Source organism: Trachurus japonicus, chromosome 12 (assembly GCF_045865225.1).
Source record: "Trachurus japonicus isolate A0001 chromosome 12, Traja_1.0".
Classification (NCBI taxonomy): Eukaryota; Metazoa; Chordata; class Actinopteri; order Carangiformes; family Carangidae; genus Trachurus; species Trachurus japonicus.
The window spans coordinates 10,980,963-11,002,161 of record NC_140918.1 but is presented as its reverse complement, the minus strand read 5'-3'; the positions used below and the strand labels follow the sequence as shown (position 1 = coordinate 11,002,161).

The following is a 21,199-nucleotide window of genomic DNA, read 5'->3' as shown; positions in this document are numbered from 1 at the left end:
GGTGGTTAAGTGCTGTATCACTGTCAATTGTATGTAAATATTTAAATAAGTGCTATGACAACCTCCCACAGTACACCTATAAAATTGTACGCAGTCATTTTTTTCAAGTGGGTTGTGGGTTTGGTATATCTTTTTAACAGGGATTTCATTAAGATGGGCACTGTTTGTAGTTTGTAATGTGTTTGTGGAAAAATGGCCATAAAAATATTTCAAAGTGGAACGATCTGCACCAAAGTGTTGTGGTTTCTTCCTCGGCCCACTCCCCTTACCTCCACAAAGTCTGGTGCAAATCAGTTTAGTACATTTGACCAGATGTCATGAGATAAATTCTACAAAGAGCGACAACGAAACAATCAAAATTAACAAACGGCTTCCCCTCTTTGACAGATAGATTTGACAGCTTTGAACGCCACCGCTCCATTACGCTGAGCCGTATTAGCAGCGTCCACGCACCTGTGCGAAGTACTCCTCCGAGATGCGCCCGGCCCACTCGATGCAGAGCTCCAGCGGTCTGCAGGGGTTTGCCACATCTGCACACTTGATCAACATCCTCTTTATCAGCAGACGGTTCTCCGGAGAGTTCCTGATGTCGCAGTCGCTGTTCATGCTCTGTTGGAGAGACGTGAGAGCACATGACCATCTGCACACATACAGAAAGATATAATGCATGCACGGCAGCAGCACTGGGTTTGTTTATGTAGACATTACCTGACACCGGGTCAGTTGTTTATTCAACATGTATTTAAGTTTCTAATCATTTTATAGAAAAGCTTCCTGGAAATGATTTACATGATGTACATTTCCAATGGATTGCTACATTGTGTGACCCTTTAGTCTTTACAATTACAATTTGATCACACAGAGAGAAGACAATTTGAGATAATAAACTAATGATAAATAAATATTCACATGACTCTGGAAATGAACACAATCACATACACATCTTCAAGTTTTCTCTACAAGTAAAAATTAAATTTTAATTCAATACTTAATTAATATATTATGTTATTTATTATTCTAGGAAACTAGTGAGCATTGATTAGCAAATAACTGGCCTGTAAAATTTAGAGTTTTCTGGTCTTTTCTTTTCTTTGAATTTAATTGAATTGAATTGAGTTGAATGGAACTGAAGGTCTTTATTGTCATTGCATATTAAAACACGAGATTGCAAAACAATAAATACGCTATTTATCTTTCTAGGAAACTATTGAGCATTGATTAGAAAATAACTGGCCTATAAAATGAAGTGTTTTCTGGTCTTTCTTTGAATTGAACTGAATCGAAGGCCTTTATTGTCATTGCATATTAAAATACAACAAGTTTGCAAAAAAATAAATACAACATAAAACACAACCACATAAAATACAACAGACAACAATAACAATAACTTTTTCTTTTTTTTGCGCTGTTACTTTATTAGTCTGTCTCATTAGTCTCATCTTATTTATTTTTTTATTCATTTTTTCCTGTAGGCCAGTCCAGTCTTGTTGTGTATGTTATTTTGTGTATATTTGTTTATGACACTGAGGCCACTGGCAATTTCATTGTATTCCTTTATTTTACAATGACAATAAAGCTTCTTACTCTCTTACTCTATAAGAGGATAGTGCCAAATAAAGTGCAGTGTTGGTGTGTAAGAGGCAACAGGGGGCTGAGTTAGCTACTGTTTGTTTAATGAGACTATGGCGCTGGGAAAGAAACAGTTTTCTGAATCTGTCGGTTCTGGATTTGATGGACCTGTAGCGAAGTAACAGTTAAACCAAGTAGCAAGCAGGGTGTGTGTCGTCCATGATGATGTTTGTGGCTCTGAAAAGGATGAAACTGTTTGCTACAGAGGGAGACTTGGAGACTTACGCTTGTGCTGCTTTCTTCGATGGCGGCCATCGGCTTGTTGATGCTGTTGACAAACTTGCTGACGTGCTCAAAGTGTCTGGTCATCTCCGTGGCCAGCACCATGTCAATGATGGCCTGTCGCAGCGTCCTGAACTGATTCCTGCCGGAGGATGAAGAGTAAGTGTTAGACTTTGACAATAAGGTGATAACCACCACAATCTGATTTAGAATGCCTGTGTGCCAGGTTGCCATGGTCAGTTTCACTGCTGAGATGAGAAAGGGGTCTGTGACACCCTCAAACACACCCAATTTAAGATTCATCTGTACTTGGTAAGAGCAAAAGCTTTACATCGTCAAAACCGTAATACCTTGCTGAACACGTGCATGTCCCTTTGATGTTTCTAGAGTAAAAATTGTTGATTTTATAGCGAGTTAGAAACAGGGGACGTTTCTGCTTTTCTCAGAAAATTAGCTCCAACTTTTGAATGGGAGTCAATGAGAGGAAGGAAGGGAACTGGCTGCACTCAGAGGCTCACAGTTCAAATTCGGTTCATCTCTCTGCCTTGTTGAGCACATTGTGAGAGACAGGACAAGCTTGTCTACAAAAGTAGAGAAAATTATGTGTGTAGAGTGTAATTTGTGCCCGTGGCGACAGGTTAGAAAGCAAAGTGTCAGAGGTTTTTTAGACCCTCTTTCACTCTTCTGTGCCATTGACTCCAGTTATAAATTTGAATTTTGGCAGAAATGATCATGAACTGTTAAAGGGAACTGATCAATAATGGTAGAAGAGTAAGAATCTGCACGTGGAAGGAGGGATCAAACAGAGTACGACACAGCCGCCGCCACCTGCCGCCGCTGCTGCTGTCGCTACACACCTGTCGATGTTCTTGAAGATGTTGCTCTTGCTGTCCCGCACGGTGAGCTGGAAGGCGAGCGCGGCGTGGTGGCTCTCCAGCACGGCCGTGTCGTTGTAGAGGATCGCCAGCTCGCTGCCGGCGTTGCACAGGAAGGAGTTGGTCCGGCCCGGGTGGTCGACGTCGTGCACCGTGGCCGCTATCAACGCCGCCACCTCGTCCAGCTGGTCCAGACTGCCCTGAGCACAGACAAGCAGAGACAGAGAGAGGTGACGTCAGGACGGGACTGAGCTGCACACCACCACGGCGTGTGGGTTCAGTGGCTATGTTGGTAATAAATTATATGGTGGACAGCGGTCACAAACACACTGTTTGGGGTCAGGTTTGGATGACAGTGCCAGTAAAGTGGCCTTCAGAGACACGAGGGAGACGCCTTTTGTGCAATTTTCGTCACAAATGATCGAGCCTTTGCGGTCGCTGCTCCAAAAACTCTGGAACAATCTGCCATTTATGTGTTAGAACAGCTCCAACATTAGAACATTTTAAATCCTTGCTGAAAACCCACGTCTTCAGGTTTCCAAAGTGCTGTACAGTAAAATAACCATAAAACATACTAAAAAAGTCAAAAGGCAAAATACTAAAGATAAAAGACACAATAAAATATAATAAATAAATAGATTGTCCACCCCAGATAAAATATCTGTGCACATAAAATCAACAACCTACGTAGTGTGAAAGCCATAGAAAAGAGGTTTTATCATGACTGTTCTTATTGTTTCTTATATTTTATGTTTATTTTATTGTGCTTTTATCTAATGTACAGTATTTAATTGTAATTGTATTTGTTTGTAATTGTAAAGCACATTGGTTCAAGGTGCTATATAAATAAAGCTTGACTTGACTTGACAAAGCATCAATTTTAGTGTGATACTTTGTTAACAATAGTTTTTATTCATTTAAATAAGATTAAATCCAGTATTTTATGCAGGTACAAAATGAACCCTGCATCTCTTACAAATCAATTTTAACAATTTTCTAAACAAACACATGTCCAGCAATCAAGAGTGGAGTTATTTTTGTATGATTCTGGTTCTAGTTTTTTATTCTAGCAGTGCTCTGCGTGTGTTTTAGCTTATAAAGCCTATGTAATGCAAATCAAGTCAAGTAAATTTACGTAAATAACAAATAATCTAACAGGAGATACTGTAAAGATACATGTGGTTACATGTCTGCCAACCTCTTAGTGACGAATTTGATCGAATTTTACTTGGTGCAGTGACACTGATTTTCATTCATGCTTCATTGGTGTCTCATTGGCCACCGACGGACTGGGGATGTGCAGTAATATTCATACAGATTCACAATGAAGTCATTAAAACTGACACCTCTGACTGTTACTGTGAATCGGTTTGCCACTGCCGCACCAGGAAAAGTGTATGTGTGTGTGTGTGTGTGTGTGTTTTCCTTCTAACCTTCACTCTGTCTTTGCGGAGGAAGAAGGCGGTGGCGTGCAGGACGTCGGCGGCGTGCGTGGAGTTGTGGTACGAGTTGGACGAGTGGTAGCTGGCCTCCATGAGCTGCAGCCACGAGCGCAGCGTGGACTCGGAGCAGTTCAGGAACTCGCACACGCCGAAGCTGGTGAAGATCTTCAGCCCAAGGTACGTCAGCGGTCTGCGGAGGGTCACAACAACACACGGGAGATCAAACTTTACCTCGTACTCCTGCGCTCTACTCTGTGTTATCCTGTCTTCCTACATCCTCATTTAGTTTAAAGTCTCCTTTTTTTTGTGTGAGATGTAAATCTTAATCCTTTTACCCCGTATGACGTGTGTGACGTCACAGCTGCTGCAGAGAAAAGCTGATTGTGAGCGGTGGTGGGGTGAGAAGATTAACACCACTTACATCTGTCCATTCAATATACTGTACAGCTAGCAGCAGAGGCTAGTTAACTTAGCTTAGCATTAAGACTGGAAACAGGGAAATGAAAAATCAATGAAAGCTTAAAAATCTGTGTGTCATTTGTTCTTTCTATTTTCAATTGGCAATCAAAGATCACTCAGTTCTGTGGCCCGTTTTTCCATTTCGTGTGTTTGATCTGAACCTGAAATTGAAATGTGAGAAATGAGCAGGCAATAACCAGTCAATTTTTTCATTTTTTGATAAAAAGAAAGAACAAATGATACACGGATTCTTAAAAACCACAAAATACCTCCAGTTTCCAGTCTCTACTGAATGCTAAGCTGATCTAACCAGTTGCAGACATGAATGGTGTCTACTACTGCTTCTTATCTTACTCTATATTTGCCAAAATCTCACTCTACTTCTTTGATAGTTGTATTATAATAAATAAAAACAGTCAGAAACTGCAGCACATTTGAAACATGTGCTGGTAGAAGGAGATCAGCTATTATTAAACTGCGGATGTAAAATGCATCAAATGGCAGTTTTTGAAATAATCAATTGAACTGATCTGCATGCAACCAGCAGTGTTGTTTCCTCCTTTATTCACCTCTTGTGCGTCGCTGCTTCCAGCTCCAGGATGTTGAACTCCCAGCACTCCTCATCATTCAGCATCTCGGCGATGGACGGAGGGACGTCATTCAGAGTGACGGGGATGGCCAGCTGGCTCTGGCTCATATCTAGCAGACACACACACACACACACACACAGTTCAAGGTGATTTGACCATAAAAGGGGACAAAGCAAGCGGTGTGTGGGATTTGACGGATAAATAGTGAATGACTGTACCAGCACGGGCTCTTTAATATCCATATACATGTGCAAACACACTGACTAAGAGTCTCACTTTGTAAATCTGCTCCTCTGAGACTGAGCGGCTCAGAGATGGTGTGTGTGACAACATTGTTTAAACAACCGACGGAGCTGCGGCTCTCATGTAAGGACGCTGTTTTCATCCTGACGAAAAAGAAGAATATCTTCGCTATTAGACTCTTGATTTTGATCTTCTCTTAGATAAGTGTTCTTGTGACTTTAATCATCATAATGGAGGTTACATAATAATAAACTCAGATGGAAGAATCCACGGTGGAGCTTTCATCATGACAATATCCACCTTAAACTCAATATTTATTCATGAGATTCACTGGAAGCAGCGAACGGACGTCGTGTTCCATAATCTGTGTGATGATGAGGGTCTGGACTCCTACACGTTCTCAACTCTGACATTATCTCGACGCCGTTTACCGGCTCGTCTTAGTCATCAGAGTGTGAATAATCATTTCTTTAATATTCTTCTTCTCACATCTATGAAGGTTTTGAACAGCATCTTCCTCCTTCTGTTAGTGTTGCTGCAGCGTTTAGCAGCTGGACAACATGCAACATGGTGTTTGGTAATGTCACCCAGCCACCCACCCCCCCTTCAGGTGTAATCAGCCACAAAAAGTTCATTTTATCATATTATTAATGTTTCATAACCGTAGATGATCAATGTCGTAATATGATAATTCACAAGGTCATTAAAACTCACTTTTGCAGAAGACGTACTCATTCCCAGAGAGTCTCCGCAGCCCGTCCTGAGAGACAAAGAGAAAAAGTGCTGTTTATTATAAATATAGAAGCATTTTATTAGAAATGTATGAAACAAAATGTACTATATGGGAGGATAAGACATCAAAACCAACTCTATCAGTCCATCTCTTACTTTAATGAGCCTGCTTGTTTCTAGTGAAGAGGAAAGAAAGCATCTACACAACTGATCAGTGTTGCGTCTAAGAAACATCACTCAGGCTCATGGACTGTAAATAACGCATTTACTCTGGACTATTTTCAGCGGTGGATTAACACATGTTTGGTACTCCAGTACATCCAGCAGCGGGACTATGTATGCAAAATAAACTCTGTGTGTGTTCATGATAAAGAAGGGACATGTCACCCAGTGCAACAGTTCTTGGAAAAAAAAGGGGGATTTGTATCTCAGAGAAGAATCGTGCATGTGTTTTCTTTATATTGTGTATAATTTAGTTTTACAAGATTCAGTCCAGTTGTGTGTTGCTGAAAACATGTAAACATCTGCGATCAGTGACCTCGAACTTGAGCTGATTCAAATCAAAATAAGAAAATAAACAAAGACTTTGTTGGCACTGAGAAAATACAGACTTGAGGTTGGAAACAAACAAACAAAAGAAAAAGCTTTCTCACATGCTCATGTAAGAAGATGTTCACAGACTCTTTCTAACCTTTCCTTATTAAGTGTTTTAAACATCTATACTTCTATTCTACAAACTGTCTTACGCTCATGAGCCCCCCAACCAGGTCGTTGGTGTGGGGGTCGTCCTCTTTGGAGGCCAGCTGAGGCGAGTACAGCTCGGTGGTTCTCAGGATCTCCAAGACGCGGTCCAGGGCCTCGGCCACGGTCACGGGACTGCTCTCCTGCGCCGCGTTGATGATGTTTATTACCTGGGGAGGAGGAGGAGGAGGGGGGAGAAAAAAAAGAAGAAAGAAACAAGTCTTCTCTCTGTTGCAAGACCCACAAACAGATTACACACAAAAGAGCCTTCTGCAAAAGAAGCGGCCGCAACAGAGCTCTCCTTTCTTTGTGCATGTGTCATGAAGAGGTGCATGTGACGATGGAGAAATCTCGACTGAGGCGAAACAGCTAAAAAAAAGCTGCCGTTTGAACACATAAGAGCATCACAGGACCTGCAGCAGGAGGCAGAGAGACACAATGGGACATACTCTATACCGTATACTACGAAATTATGATGCAGCCGACAGCTTGACCGAGGTTTATTGTTGCTCACAGCCATGTCATGTCAGTTTTTTTAGGATCATTTATGAGTATTGGTCCCTACTTATGTATTGTATATCATGAACGCCTCTTATGGTTTTCCTATGTATTATGACGGTTTGTATAGCCTGAATCCCTACTTGAGAACATAAGATGTCTCAGGTTTTTATATATTTTTCTACTATTGATTGGTGTGATTGGTATGAATGAACAACCAGTGTGTGAGATCACATTATCATGGCATGGGACATGGCTTTACATGTAAATGGCGTCTCTACCCATTCATTTTCGTATCTAACATCTGAGGAAGAGCCTGTAGGCTCGAAACGTCATGTTACTTAAATAAATCTATTTTTGCATTGGAGCTCTTTTTGGTGTTGCAGACTTTTCTTCACCTTCACAGCGGCAACCAACCACACATCAGGACAGGATGTGCACACACACACAAAAAGAAAAGACGCACAGTAACAAATCCCCTGATGTTGGCGGCGGCATCGACTGTAAATAGTGGCGTGGAACAAGGAGTCCACGGACACACACGGCTGGCTGAGTGTTTCACAATAACATAATCCATGCTGGAAATAAATAATCCTAAGAAGTGTGGCTCCCTGCAGTGCACTGAACAATCAGCTGTTTCTCTCGCTGCTAATTATCTCGTCTTCTTCGAGGAAAATCACATCATCCGCCGCATAAAGTTGAGTTTTCAACAAACAGTTATTGGTTTGAGTTACAGTTTTAACTCAATATCTACAGTTTATCTAATTTCAATTTCAAGCACAAACTGAGTGGCACTAATTCAGCCAGAAAGTGGGGCTAGCTGGGTGGTAATGTTTTTTATATATGACTGTCTACTGCAGCTTCCTATTAGCAGCGACTTCCTAAATAATTTAGAGTATGAAAATAAGTCCATAAAGTCTGGTTATGCAGCGAGAAAGTGTGTTTAAATATCATGTGGAGAGAACAGGGGCACGGCAGTGACACATCTTCTCACTAATAGGATATCATATTAGTTGTTATGACTGCCTATTAGCAGTTGTTAGGAGGCAAACCCTCCATTATTGGCTCAGTCAAACAACATTAAGGCAGTGGAGACGGGTCTTAATGGAGGCTGGATGGCTCTGCGGTGTGGGGATGATACGTTAAAGTGGTGAACGGACAAGACACGTCTCATGTCCGAACTGAGACGCTGGCTGAAATCGAACTGTGTGAGGTCTGCTGACGGAACGAGCCGGTAAATGGGCGAATAAGAGCAGTTCATTCACAGGGAAAGTCCGACATGTGAAGCGTGATGATGAAGAAGAATGAGCCGAGTGAGGAAACAGCGCTGTAGGCGTTAGCTAACATAAAGGACTCAGTATGAAACTGATCACTGGAGGAAGAACCCTGCATCTGATCCTTTTGTCTTTTAACCTTTAAATGTTTTTTCTCAGAACATTTTTATGTTGTGGTTTTGCTCGTTGGAAATTTTACAGCATGAACTCATTTCACCCTGACTGATTGTAAATATCTGATCCTCCCCGTTCAACTCATATGGATTTACATTCAGCAAGTACAGTAAAGTACAATGTTTCTCCTATTATTTCTCCTTATTTCACTTCAATAGAAAAAATAAATCGTGCATTTTGTTGGAGGAGCTGTTTTAAATGTAAAACAGACATCAAAACAGTTGTTGGATGAAACTCAAACTGAAAACTGAAATGTCAAAGATGAATTTTTCAGCATGGGGACCAGTGAGTTTATAAAATGAGTGCACGCTGAGGCAGGGTACCTTGGTGATGGGAGCCTCGATGGTCATGGAGTGAATCCTGGCCACAGAGGAATATCTGCGATTCTGTAAACTGGGAGCTGTAATTCAGAAGAAAAAAAAAGTTTAGTGGAAAAATGGGATTTATGATTTGTTATTTCAAAAATTTTGAACAGGAAAGAGTCCCAATCAAATGGCTTCAGTGAAAAGGCAATACAAGGAAAGAATATGAGAAATAAGAAATATGTAAATACAAGAAAAAGTGAAAATGAGGATGTTAGGAAGAGAGGCGTTAGGAAACAGGCTGATTAGAGAAGGAAGGAAGCAGGAGAAGCAGCACTGAGCTCAGATAACCTGAAAATAGCAGCAGCTGCGTCAAAGTGAGTTGAGGAGGGAGGGAGGTGCGTAATGTCATCAGCCCACGGCATCTCTCCTCAAGATCTCTTCAGTTCAAGTACAAACCACAACACTGGCTGACTCACTCTCTGATTTGCCATCTCCAATCATGTGCCCCATTCTTCACCTCTTTATTCTTCCTTTGTGCTCCCACCTTTGTCATTTCCCTGTTTTGTTTTTTACATCGTTGCATATTTACCTCATTGCCCTCATCATCTTCCCCTGTCATTTTCTGCTCATCCTCCCTCTCTGTGCAGCAGCTCCATTCATTCTACTCAGCTGATGCTTTTTTCTTTTTTTTTTGAATGGTCTTACCGTCACTGCTGCGGGAGCTGAGTGATCGGGCATCGATTGAATCTTTCCTCCTGTCACGGTGACGTAGAGAATGGCACTCTGCAGAGACGTATACGGGGAAGTAATGGACATTTTAATGTACAGCACATGTTCAGACTGATGGAGCAGCAGACTTACAATCATACAGAGTTTGTAGAGCTTTTAACCTTGTCCTAGTTTGTGTGTTTTATACATTAAAAACCACAGAAGGTACTTCAATAACACTTAACTTCTAACATAATTCATCCACTTTCTATTGATCCTCTAACTATCTGGACTGTAATTCTGCCCACTTTGATAAAACACGACTGATGATGTTTTGTTTTTATTATACAAATGACTCTTTGAAGGCACACAAATCTAATCTGAATCATGCTTTTCTCTGACACATGCATTCAAGTCTTAATATTATAAACAAAGAGACTCTGAAACACTAAAAACTGCACTGAGGTCAGTTACCTGACTGAGAATGCTCCCCGATGCATCTCTCTTCTTTGTTGAACTTGTGGACCTGACGGACAGAGAGCAGGAGAAGGTTAAAATTTGTCATTCAAATCTGTAATTTATAGATTATAAAACTGTGAAATATACCAAGCAAATATACAATGACCTGCACACATGGAAGGAAAGCTACACGCTAGCCTTTTACTGCTAAAAATGTAGCAATTCAAGAACGTGCTAAGAAAGTTTGGCAACAAGAATCTTTTAGTAGAATAGACAGACTGTCATCTCAGTTTATATTCAAGCAATTAGTCCTGGTGAAGTTGCATGATGTAACCACATATTAAAATGTATAAACAATGTGGGTTCATTTTAAATATTGATGCATTTAATGAATTCTATTAGAAGGTAATAGTTTTCTCCATGAAAAATGTCGTAATAGTGGAGAGTTGAAAGACAATTCTTTGGATAAACATCAAGTAATGTAAGAATGATATACAAATTCAGAATACAGCATCTATAATTTACAGATATCATTATGGTACTCTGTTATAGTAAGATATTTAATCATTAAAAGTCTAATCCAATCCAATCCAACTTTATTTATTAAACACTTTAGAGCAGCCACAGTGAAGTGTTGCACAGAATAATAAATAAAAGATATCAGAAATAAAAGACATAAGAGCTCACACAAGGCATAAAATTACTTATAAAAGACACACAATGAAAGCATTTTCTTCTCCTCAGTTCGTGTACTTGCTGCTCTCCACCTTTGTAAATAAAAGAAAAGATTTGACAAAATAATCTGTTTAAAGCGGGAAAAGTGGATTTGTAATTATATTATTGCTCCAATTCTGACAAAATATAATCTTCTCATCTGAAAAAAAAACCCTTTTCCCTTAACTATATTAAATGCCATATTGAGATTCACAAGAGTGACATTTCAGAAGAGACATTGTAATGTTTTATATGTGAGTTATGTAACTGTGAACCTGACAGCACATTTCCCACTGCTCATATTGATACATTTCCATGCAGGTGACGGTTTGTACAGTACATCCTGTTAGTTGTGCTCAGGTTATGTAGATATGGAGATGAAGAGCCTCTAATCCGATTAGAGCAGCTTTTCCTCCCTCAGTGACTCACTGCACCTCTACATGTTGCTGACAGTGCATCATGCACATTTAGGTGCTGATGAAAGAATTTGTCCAAATTAACTATTAATTCTTTTAATTTAGCATAAAACAATTAAAACATTTAATTTGAATATGAAGAAATGGAAATGTATGCCTGTTAATTTTCACTTTCTCTCTCTTTAAAAAAAAAAAAAAGGATTTCTCTCTAAATTTCAAGTTGCTTGTTCTCAGGTCTCCAGTGCGTCCCATACTGAGTAAATAGGATTAAGACAGTGTAAACACTTCTAATGACATACAAGGTTGCCAGATTTAGCTGGCTGCATTTTAATGGGCTTCTTGGGCTGCAAAGCACAAACAGAAATCTAAAAAAAAAGACCTGATTTTGAATTAACTTCACTAAAGCTGGGAAATAGTTGAGATGATGATGGCCTTTAATTGAAAGGGAAAGGCAAACAAAACTGACCCTAAACCTGCTGTAAGTCTGGAGCGCTTAAGACAAATACTGCTAACTAAACAACACAATGAAATGGAAACCGTGGTCTACAGCCAAAATGTCTGGGTGGGAATAGACGAGGAATAATGTGGGGTTTTAAGTGCCCGGAGGAAAATGTCCCAAGCAGGGATACGGTATCAGATCAGCGGTCCCCTGAAAGGACCTCTGTGGCTTTGGGTTGTCAAATAGATCACGGCGTCTCGGTGAAGACGTAGTGCACTGATCTAGTTTAAAATGTAATTGAAGACTAAACTTTTGTTCCTTCTTGCATAATGAGTGGTGAAAATGAAGTTTTTTTAAAAAAAGGACACTGATAATACCGTCCAGTTTGACTGTGCACAGTTCAGATTGTGGCCTGGTAGAGGAGGAGGAGGAGGAGGAGGAGGGGACAGTGGGAGTGGGAGGGGGGGCGACTTCCATGATTTCGGGAATGGGATCAGCCGCTGCCATGTCGAAGGATTCCCAATCCCAACGAGCAAGGAATGAATGCTATTTGGCTTTGGCGGGCAGATGCCAACGGCTGACTCACCTTATGTACACACGATGAAAGGGAGCAACGAGCTAAAGCTAGTCCCTGTGCAGCTTTGCCTGAGGTATAAATAGCCCTGGCGCCTGGTTGCTAGCCCTCCCAGGCCTTAGCTGGGGATCCTGGTGCTTAGCCGTAGCTTAGCGTAGTATGACGTTATTGGCCTGGAACCCAGCTGAGAGCAGCGACACAGCTGCTACAGAAGAGGAGCTGTGTGCACACGCTCCTCAGCAGAGCTGGCAGCCTGCGAGGCTACATGCCCTGTCGGGAGTATTTAAACCTGACACTTTAGCCTCCAGTTCATTTGAAGTATTTATGTAAAACTAAGTGCCAGCAGAGTTTTCAATCAATGCCTGAGTCCGGTTTGGACTCAATCATTCATTTCTGCACCGGGCTTGATTGGGCCAAGCTGTGCTGTTGCACTATTACTGCTGACGGACTGACATTTGTTTTAAGCTGCACCACAGCAGAAACCCGGCTCACTGTGATCCTACAAAACGTGGGCTCGTTTGACTCGAGGGGCTTTTTGCAAAATTTAGTTGAAGCATTTTCTTTTCTCCATGCAGCTGCTTGTAGCCTTGTAAACTACGGATTTATCATCTGAGCCTGTAAACCGGCGGCAGATTGGACAGATTTGAGGGCGAGCGGTTTTAAGTTTCAAAGAGTTGCTAATGTGCAGGTGCTGGGATAAGACAGGTAAAGAGACGTTTGTTCCAAGTTTGAATTTTTACCCCAGGGGGCCTGAGTGAATCCAGATCTGATCAGCAATTGAGATTTTTACGGTTTAAGCTCTTGTTTGACTTCTTGTAGGAGCCACGACTGATCTCACCCAGTGCAGCACAAACAATTCAGCACAGTGTCGTTTCAAAACGAGAACTAAAAGACAATTAAAAACGGGGAACCAGGTGAAGTCACCCGTCTACAATCTTGACTCACCTGGTTGTTGTTGTCGATGTGAGGTCTCTTGATGGCGACGAAATGTCGGATTTTACTGCAGAGAGCGAGAGAAGAATCTGTCAGTGATTTGTTACCTCCTGTAAATCTTCAGTCTGTCTTCACCTTGAGCCGTTTAGCGTTATCTCACCCTCCTTGGCCGACGACGGGTGTTATCTTCACATGCTGCTGAATACTGTCGCCTGACTTCTTCCTGGCGTAGTAAATGCCCTGCCATTCCTTCAGAGACAAACCAAGAGTCAGGCAATGAAACTGAAATCTCTTGTCTCATTGATGGATGGATGGATGCATGGATGGACGGATGGACTGACCTTTCCTTTCTTGATACAGGTGTTGATGGTGTCCAGCAGGTCAGCTCTGTTCTTTTCGCTCTTGGGGAGTTCGGTCAGCTCTTTCCCGATCAGCTCTCCCTTGTGGTAGCCCATCATCCGCTCGAACGCTGGGTTCACATACTGGGAAGAAACCAGGAGGGTGTTAGAGTAAAAATACAACAGCCTAATTTGTCACATTTCTTTCTTTTTTATTGGTGCAACATCATAATAGCAGATATTTAGGTATAATGATAAATGGGAAAATATTATATTTCGTTGTTTGCAAGAGAATCAAATTTAAAAAGTAGATAGTAGTATGAGATTGTGGGAGTTGAAGCTTTAGACCAGGTTAACTTTACTCGTGCACCTTCACTGCATGGAAAAAACGTCCGGTGTAAAAAGATTAGACAGAATGTATTTATTTCTTGTTTTCCAAAGTATCTAGTTACAGGAATAATCCAAAATCAAGGGTTTCTCATCAGCTAAAACACTATGGTAAAATAAAACTGTGTGGCTCAGTCCTAACCGAGCCTCAACTACCTCGTGTTCTTAAAGCAACAGTAACAATAGGTTACAAAAATCCTTTTTTTAACTAATCATGAATTAAATCCAATTAATTTAACTAATCTTTTGCCTATTTTGATCACCTATTTATCCAATCAAATCAATTATCTATTTACACTCATATGAACTTTACAACATAAACAAACAAAACACGTAGAAGCACATGAAACACACTTTGGCTCCCACAGAGACGTTTGTGACCTGTTTTTTAGGCAGGGGCCTAAGTGGACGGACAAACACACTGCTGGTTTGAAATCATAGGATAATGAATCATGGGATAAAGTGAAAAAGGGGCTATGTTTGAGGTTTTGCTCCACTTGTTAACTCTCTTTACCTGTATGATGTGGTCCTCGCTGGTGATCTCCACAGCTTCCTGACAATGCTCCAATGCAGTGAAGACAGAGTTGCAAGCCCTGTGGAGAGATGAAGCCACAGACGGATCAGTAGCTTCACTGCCAGCACCACCCTGTATTTATATACACTACTCACAAAAAGTTAGGGATGTTTGGCTTTTGGATAAAATTTCAGAATGCACCTAAAATGCACTATAACTAAATCTTTGAATGCACATGTTCAAGTGTTCAATGTTTCAGTCCTTATTGAATAACATGCTGTTCTCTAACAAGGTAATTAACCACAAAAATCACAAGCACCGTCTGATTTAGTGGTTCAATTGTCACTGAACCACTAAATGTTCTGGTTCAATGACAATTTGTATACAGTCCTCTTCTCTCTCAAATTTTGACATCATGAGACCAAGACAACACTTTGATCAAATTGATTAAGTTACTGAGACATTGAGATTTTTCACTGTTATTAGCTTTTGTTTGAGATAAAGAAATTACCATTGCATCCTTCTGCTTAAAAGGCTTTCATGATAGAATATCACTGTTTTTATAGGGATATTCTTGTCAAATATCCCTAACTTTTTTGTGAGTAGTATATATATATATATATCTATGCATATGACTGTGTGATATGTGTGTGTGTGTGCGTGTTGACAGTGTTTTCTGCTGTGCTGTACCTGAGTTTGAACTGGCAGCGCACCTCTCCATGTTCAATCTGTATGAGCTCATTGTAGCAGGCTGACACACTGCTGTTCTCCACAAACCTCTGGAGGCCAAAGCGGGTTAAGTGGTGTTTGAAGGAGACAGTGAAGAGAGACGAGTGGAAAATTGAATGAGTCAGGATTCACTCGGCGGCGACTTGTTTTTCAACCTCCTACGTCACATTCACACCATCAAACGCTGCTGAACAATAAAAGCCTCTCTCACAAACATGCTGCTATTTTAGTGCCTGAAGTCTCCTAGAGGCCTTGATAAAAAATAAAAAAAGAAGCATCTATGAGAAACAAGGACAACACACTGAGGCCTAAGCTCGTCTGCTGTAAACACAGTCACAGGCTAAGGCAAGTTGTTGGACGTACTCTGCTAAATCCAGCGCAGAGGAGAGGAAGAACAGATGGCTCGTCCTGGTCAGGCGGTCTATACAATGACAGGAAAGAATTATTACCATGTGCAACCGCGATCATTTTTCAGAAAACGTGCTGTCAGTGGTCCACGCTGTATGGAAGACTGAAAAAAGAAAAACTCACTTTTGTGGCACGACGGCGAGAATGACTGTGTTTTCCGAGGGCTTTGTGGCACGGATCAACCTGGAAACAAAACAGACGATGGATTTTAAAGTCAACAGGAGTTCATCTCATCGATGCTTTGAGCTCACGGGAAGCGGCTCGGACCCCAGGTACAGGGGGGTAAACAGACATGTGGGCAGATTGAGGGTGAGGGTGAGGGTGAGGGTGAAGGAGGGGGAGGTGATGTCATCGCCACAGGCAGGACATTTCTGTGCTTAACACGGAGACACCAAACACAACATCTGCCTCAGAGGTTTCGACCACGAAGCCACACCACAGGCACCACCACCACGTACGGGAAAGTGGCACCAGAGGTGGACGATGGGATGGAAGAGCTCTTCATGGGGTGGACACAGTAAGGATGGGAGGAGGGGATAACAGTGACAAGCGAAGGAGTGAAAGAGCAAACGGACAAACAGGGAGCCGCTGCCAAACTGTGGTCATCAGGAGACAGGAGAGACGAATGGATCTGTTCCTTTACTTGGGGAAATAATGAAGCACTTACAATAAATCACTCCGCAAAATATACGGTGGTGGCTTTTAGTGTAACCAAGAACTTTGGATGGGTTTGCACTGTATCATCTAACAATAACTACAGCCCCAGCAGTCTGCAGAAATCATGACAGAATTAAACACAGAGGTCGTCGCGGCTAAAAATAATGAGGAATACGAGCGTTTTCACCAGCTTAATACCGCGGCTGTGAAAAGGGAGGATGTTTAAACGTAAGTAAGGTATTCACACAAGCATTAACACAACCATTAAACACTTTGGACCGTGGAAACCGCCCCCCCTCCTCCCTCTCCCTCCCCTCCCCTCTCCTTTCAAAAGGCCCCTGACACACATCCTTTGTTAATAGACGACGGAAAGCAGAGTCCAGCTTTTATTTACTTTACGTTTCACAAAGACGGAATCGGAGGGAATTTGTGCAAAAATATGGCACTATAAATACTTCCTAAATAAATCTTGAAATGGCCCCGTGTGTGCACGCCAGAAAGCGATGGTGGGCAAACAGACAGAGCGCAGACCAGTTTTACCAGTATGAACATAAACAGCTGGCAAGAGGCGAGGGAGAGAGTGAGGTTATTTCTACAAGTGAAGAAGTTTCTGAAAAGTGTCCAGGGGCTTTTTGCTGTGGAAAAAAAGCAAAAAAAAAACAACTTCAAGCTAAATCTAACGCGACTCGTCTTCGTCTCTGTCCTGCTTTCATGTCAACAACAAACTCACAATCTGTAGTTCACGCTCACAGCTTTTGTTTTAGAGCAAAACACTGATTTGAGGAACCGTCATCAGCTATCAGACTGCATTAGAGTGACTTGTGGTGCTTTTAAATGAACACCAGATGGCGCCAATAAACCCTCCACTACTTCACAGTCCCGCTATGCTGTGGCAGCTGCTTTCCACATGATCTCTGAACAGTCTTTTTAGTTATTGCTCGTTTTGAGTAAATAAAAACCCATCATAATTTAGGTATTGATTGTTTTCGACTGCAGCGAAGAATTACACGCTCTCTGTTTGAAAACTTCTCTGCCCTTCAAACTCTTTGTTTAATGTCAAACACGCATGTTGGTCTGAAAAACAGCAACAGAAGAAGACGAAGAGGAGGAGGAGGAGGAGGAGGAGGAGGAGGAGGAGGAGGAGGAGGAGGAGGAGGCCAGGTCTCGGTCGGTGCCAGTTCCAGAATCGAGAGCTTGAAGGAAATCACAGCGCAGCTCCGTGATTAAAGGAACAGTTTGACATTTTGAGGGAACCAGGTCCACAACACACCTCTACAGCACATGAACACATTACAGTAAAGCAACTGGGCCAGAGACTATTTCTTCTTGGTAAGACATTGACACATTGATTAGTGAGCTTTTTACGATTTTTTGGGAGGAGGGCTGGAGGAGAGCCAGGCTGCCTTTCCCCCTCCGGCTTCAAGTCTTTCTGATACGCTGACCTCACTTACCATGACTGTATATTATTTACAGTACGGACGTGATTGTGGCGTCTTCTCGTGTTACCATTTCTTTAAGAGCATTTCTAGGAGAGGTCATTCTCCAAATGTCAGCCCCACACAACAGCAACCACATCAGACAGTCACACAAAGTTTAATAAAAACTCACCGGCAGACGGCTTCGGGCTCAAAGTAGCGCGAGTGGCGTCCGTCTATGACTATGATCTCGTGGTGTTTGTCCACAAAACACTCCACGGCAGACTCGGGCGTCCGTGCGATGTTACACCTGAAGCCGGCGCGGTCGCAGGCCCACCAGAAGGCATCGCTTTGGCTGTCCTCTTTGGCGAAGACCAGAAGGACCTGAAAGGACACAGAGAGGATGAGTGGACGTACGTCTCAGTGAGATGGAGATGCTACTCAGAGATCTCCGGCAATTAACACGATCAGAGGCGTTTATCAGGCTGAACAGACACTGATTCCACAGAGAAACCTCCTTCTCTAAGACCTAGGGAATGTAAATTTGTGCCAAAAGCCTCCGATGCGATAGCTGATCTGAGATCTGGCAGACTAGTTCAGATTGTTAAAATAATTTTTGGACATGCAGTTTAAGGATTCATTATTCCTGGCCCTGCCAGACTGCCACGGATGAACGGAGGCAAACCCTGTGGAGTTTGAGGTTATTTCAAAAATGTGAGACTTATATTATGTCAGCTGGGATCAGCTCCAGCTCCTCCACAAGCCACAGGGATAAGAGGGTATAGCTAATGGATGGACTTTATGTCCGCTACAGTAAACAGGACCTCTTAATTTATACTTTAACAGACCTGTAAATTGTTCACATTAAAGTTTTAAGTTGGAAAGCACATGTGGGGATAAGTAAAGTAACTGGATTCGATCCTTTATAGACTAAAGTGATGCTTTAAATGCTCTCCGGTGTGTTTTTACAGTTGTTATAAAACAATTTAAAGGATTATTCAAGTGTCCTGTCAGCACTGAGGTCATTTTAAGAGGCATGTCCATTATAGAATAAAAGCAGCTCTTCTTCTTTTTCCCCTTGCCGCAAGCTGCTCAGTCTACGCTATGGAGGCTAATGGGATTTCTTGGTTTCCCTCATCAAACTCATCAAATACACAATCCAACAACTCCAAAACGCTCTGGTGGACAAGTTGTGTCCTGCACATTCACCACACTATGAAATAATAACGGAACGATACGAGAAAGAGTTGTTTTAGAGGCAAATGCAGAGACTGCTTGCGGAAAAACTGCCCCTGATGGAAACGCGCATCAGCGGTTTTGCATGAATTTACCTCTGCCTTTCTAAAAATAGCTTGCACTGACAGTTAAAGGTAATGAACCTACTGCTATGACTATAGGGATTATGGCAATGGGCCAATTTGCCAAAAATGTTGGAACTATCCCTTTAATTGGATAAAATATACACAATATTATGCACTCTTGGCTACGTGATGATCAGCTCTGTCCTCTCACAGTAACAAAGTCCTGGTTTTCAGTCTCAGCCCTGCTGCTCTGCTCCGACTATATGTGGGTTTCCTGCCACAGTCCCATGACATGCAACATCTCAGGAGAACTGGAGCCTCCAGTCTGAACTGTTCACCACTTGATGCCCCCCCCCCCCGTGATAAGTTGTCAGTCTGTACAGGACGCTTCAGTCAGACTCGTGCAGGACTTCAGTCTCTTCCATGATCCTGAACAGCGCGCAGGGCCGGCCCTAGGATTTTGGTGGCCCTAAACAAGATTTTTGTTTGTGGCCCTGCACTCTAAGCGCAAACACCAAATCACTGGTTAAAACTGAATACAGACGTGTTTATGCCCTCTGAGGTTTGAGGCCATTTTTTCGACTTTTACATATTTTGATCTTTTTAAGATAGCCTACTTGCAGATGTAACAATACTCAAGTGTTTTATGTCTAAATATTAGAACCTCCGCTGTAAGCACACTGAGGCCAATTTGTCCTCGAACACTGTATAAAGAAATAATTTCGGCCAAATGCTGGAAATTTGAGGTCTGCTTTTTGAAAAAAATTCAAATCCCTTGTGAAAACACACCTTCAGTCATGAGAATGAACTGTTTTGGTGCTTGAAATAGGATATGAATACAGTAATAGATAAGTGTAGAAAACAAGTCTAAAATGAAATTTTGTAAAATTGCTTTTTGAGCATAAATGTTGTCATTCTGCCGTTCTATTTTCACCAAATGTCTCAAATGTGAGATAAAAGAAGCTGAATATTGACTTCAAATTACATATAAAGCTCATAGCGTGCACGTGCAGACCTCAGGATGTTTAAATGACTTGAATGAACCCCGGTACTTTTCTGATCATGTGGCCCCCCACCTAACGGCTGTGGCCCTAAACAACCGCATAGAGTGTTCATGCCAGGGGCCGGCCCTGACAGCGCGTCTTTTAAAAAAAAATGGATTCATGGATGGAGCGCACAGCTGTACAGACGATATCATGTAAAACATTGTCGATGTTGGTTGTTCCCTCAGCGTTTAATAATCACAAATGAATTCTGTATTTCACACTGACGGAGCCGAAAGCCTGCGGAGCACGGACTCGTGTTTTTGATCCCACACTGGGTTTTGACCATGAGCACACCAGCCACCTTTGGTACAGTGGTGAGGAAATAGAGCAGTGTAAGAGGCACGTACAGTAGAGACACACACACACACACACACACACACACACACACACACACACACACAGGCAGCTGGGCAGCAGCCAGAACCAACAGTACTCGGCTCTTCTTCGCAGCAGCATCACCTCCTGACTCCCTCTAAGGACAACAAAGGATAGAGTGACAGAGGGAGAGTGCAGGGAGGCGCAGCAGCAGCACAGAGAGAGAGAGAGACGGTGAAAAACAAGTCACGACTCCACCACCACCACCACACACTTCCTGCACGTTTAAAAAAAAAAAAAAGAAATCAGGAAGAGGAAGGCGAGCTATGCCATCCCTCACACCTGGAAATGAAATAGGGCAGGTTGGAAAAGGGAATATGGGAAAGAACAGGTGGGAACGTCGGAAGAAGAAGAAGAGGAGGACAGGGGGCGAAAATGAGCTAGTATTGGTGAGTGCCTGTGAAAGGTCCACAGTCTTTGATCCCGTGCTGGCTTGTGTAACCATGGCACTGCTTTGTGTAACCATGGTGCTAGCATGTGAAATTCCACACACAGAGTACCCAGCCGACCCCGGGACGACGACGCCGACCGCACACATCTCTGACCTGCCACCCAAATATGTCACCTGCGACAGGGCTGCTGCTAGGAGGCGCCGTTGGTCC

General features: G+C 42.2%; 1 protein-coding gene across 1 annotated transcript in view; it reads right to left on the bottom strand.

Moving 5' to 3' along the window:
- Positions 1 to 21,199, bottom strand: part of pde8b (phosphodiesterase 8B) — a 54,159-nt gene that overhangs the window by 16,947 nt on the left and 16,013 nt on the right. The window contains exons 4-21 of the mRNA XM_085793121.1: positions 18,069 to 18,259; positions 15,927 to 15,986; positions 15,759 to 15,816; positions 15,357 to 15,445; positions 14,667 to 14,745; positions 13,769 to 13,909; positions 13,588 to 13,676; positions 13,440 to 13,494; positions 10,367 to 10,418; positions 9,890 to 9,967; positions 9,203 to 9,279; positions 6,939 to 7,103; positions 6,175 to 6,220; positions 5,197 to 5,326; positions 4,160 to 4,358; positions 2,709 to 2,926; positions 1,855 to 1,993; positions 454 to 609 (exon numbers count right to left, since the gene is read on the bottom strand). Coding sequence (XP_085649247.1) covers positions 454 to 609; positions 1,855 to 1,993; positions 2,709 to 2,926; positions 4,160 to 4,358; positions 5,197 to 5,326; positions 6,175 to 6,220; positions 6,939 to 7,103; positions 9,203 to 9,279; positions 9,890 to 9,967; positions 10,367 to 10,418; positions 13,440 to 13,494; positions 13,588 to 13,676; positions 13,769 to 13,909; positions 14,667 to 14,745; positions 15,357 to 15,445; positions 15,759 to 15,816; positions 15,927 to 15,986; positions 18,069 to 18,259 — 2,022 coding nt within the window. The remainder of the gene's footprint in view (positions 1 to 453; positions 610 to 1,854; positions 1,994 to 2,708; positions 2,927 to 4,159; positions 4,359 to 5,196; positions 5,327 to 6,174; positions 6,221 to 6,938; positions 7,104 to 9,202; positions 9,280 to 9,889; positions 9,968 to 10,366; positions 10,419 to 13,439; positions 13,495 to 13,587; positions 13,677 to 13,768; positions 13,910 to 14,666; positions 14,746 to 15,356; positions 15,446 to 15,758; positions 15,817 to 15,926; positions 15,987 to 18,068; positions 18,260 to 21,199) is intronic.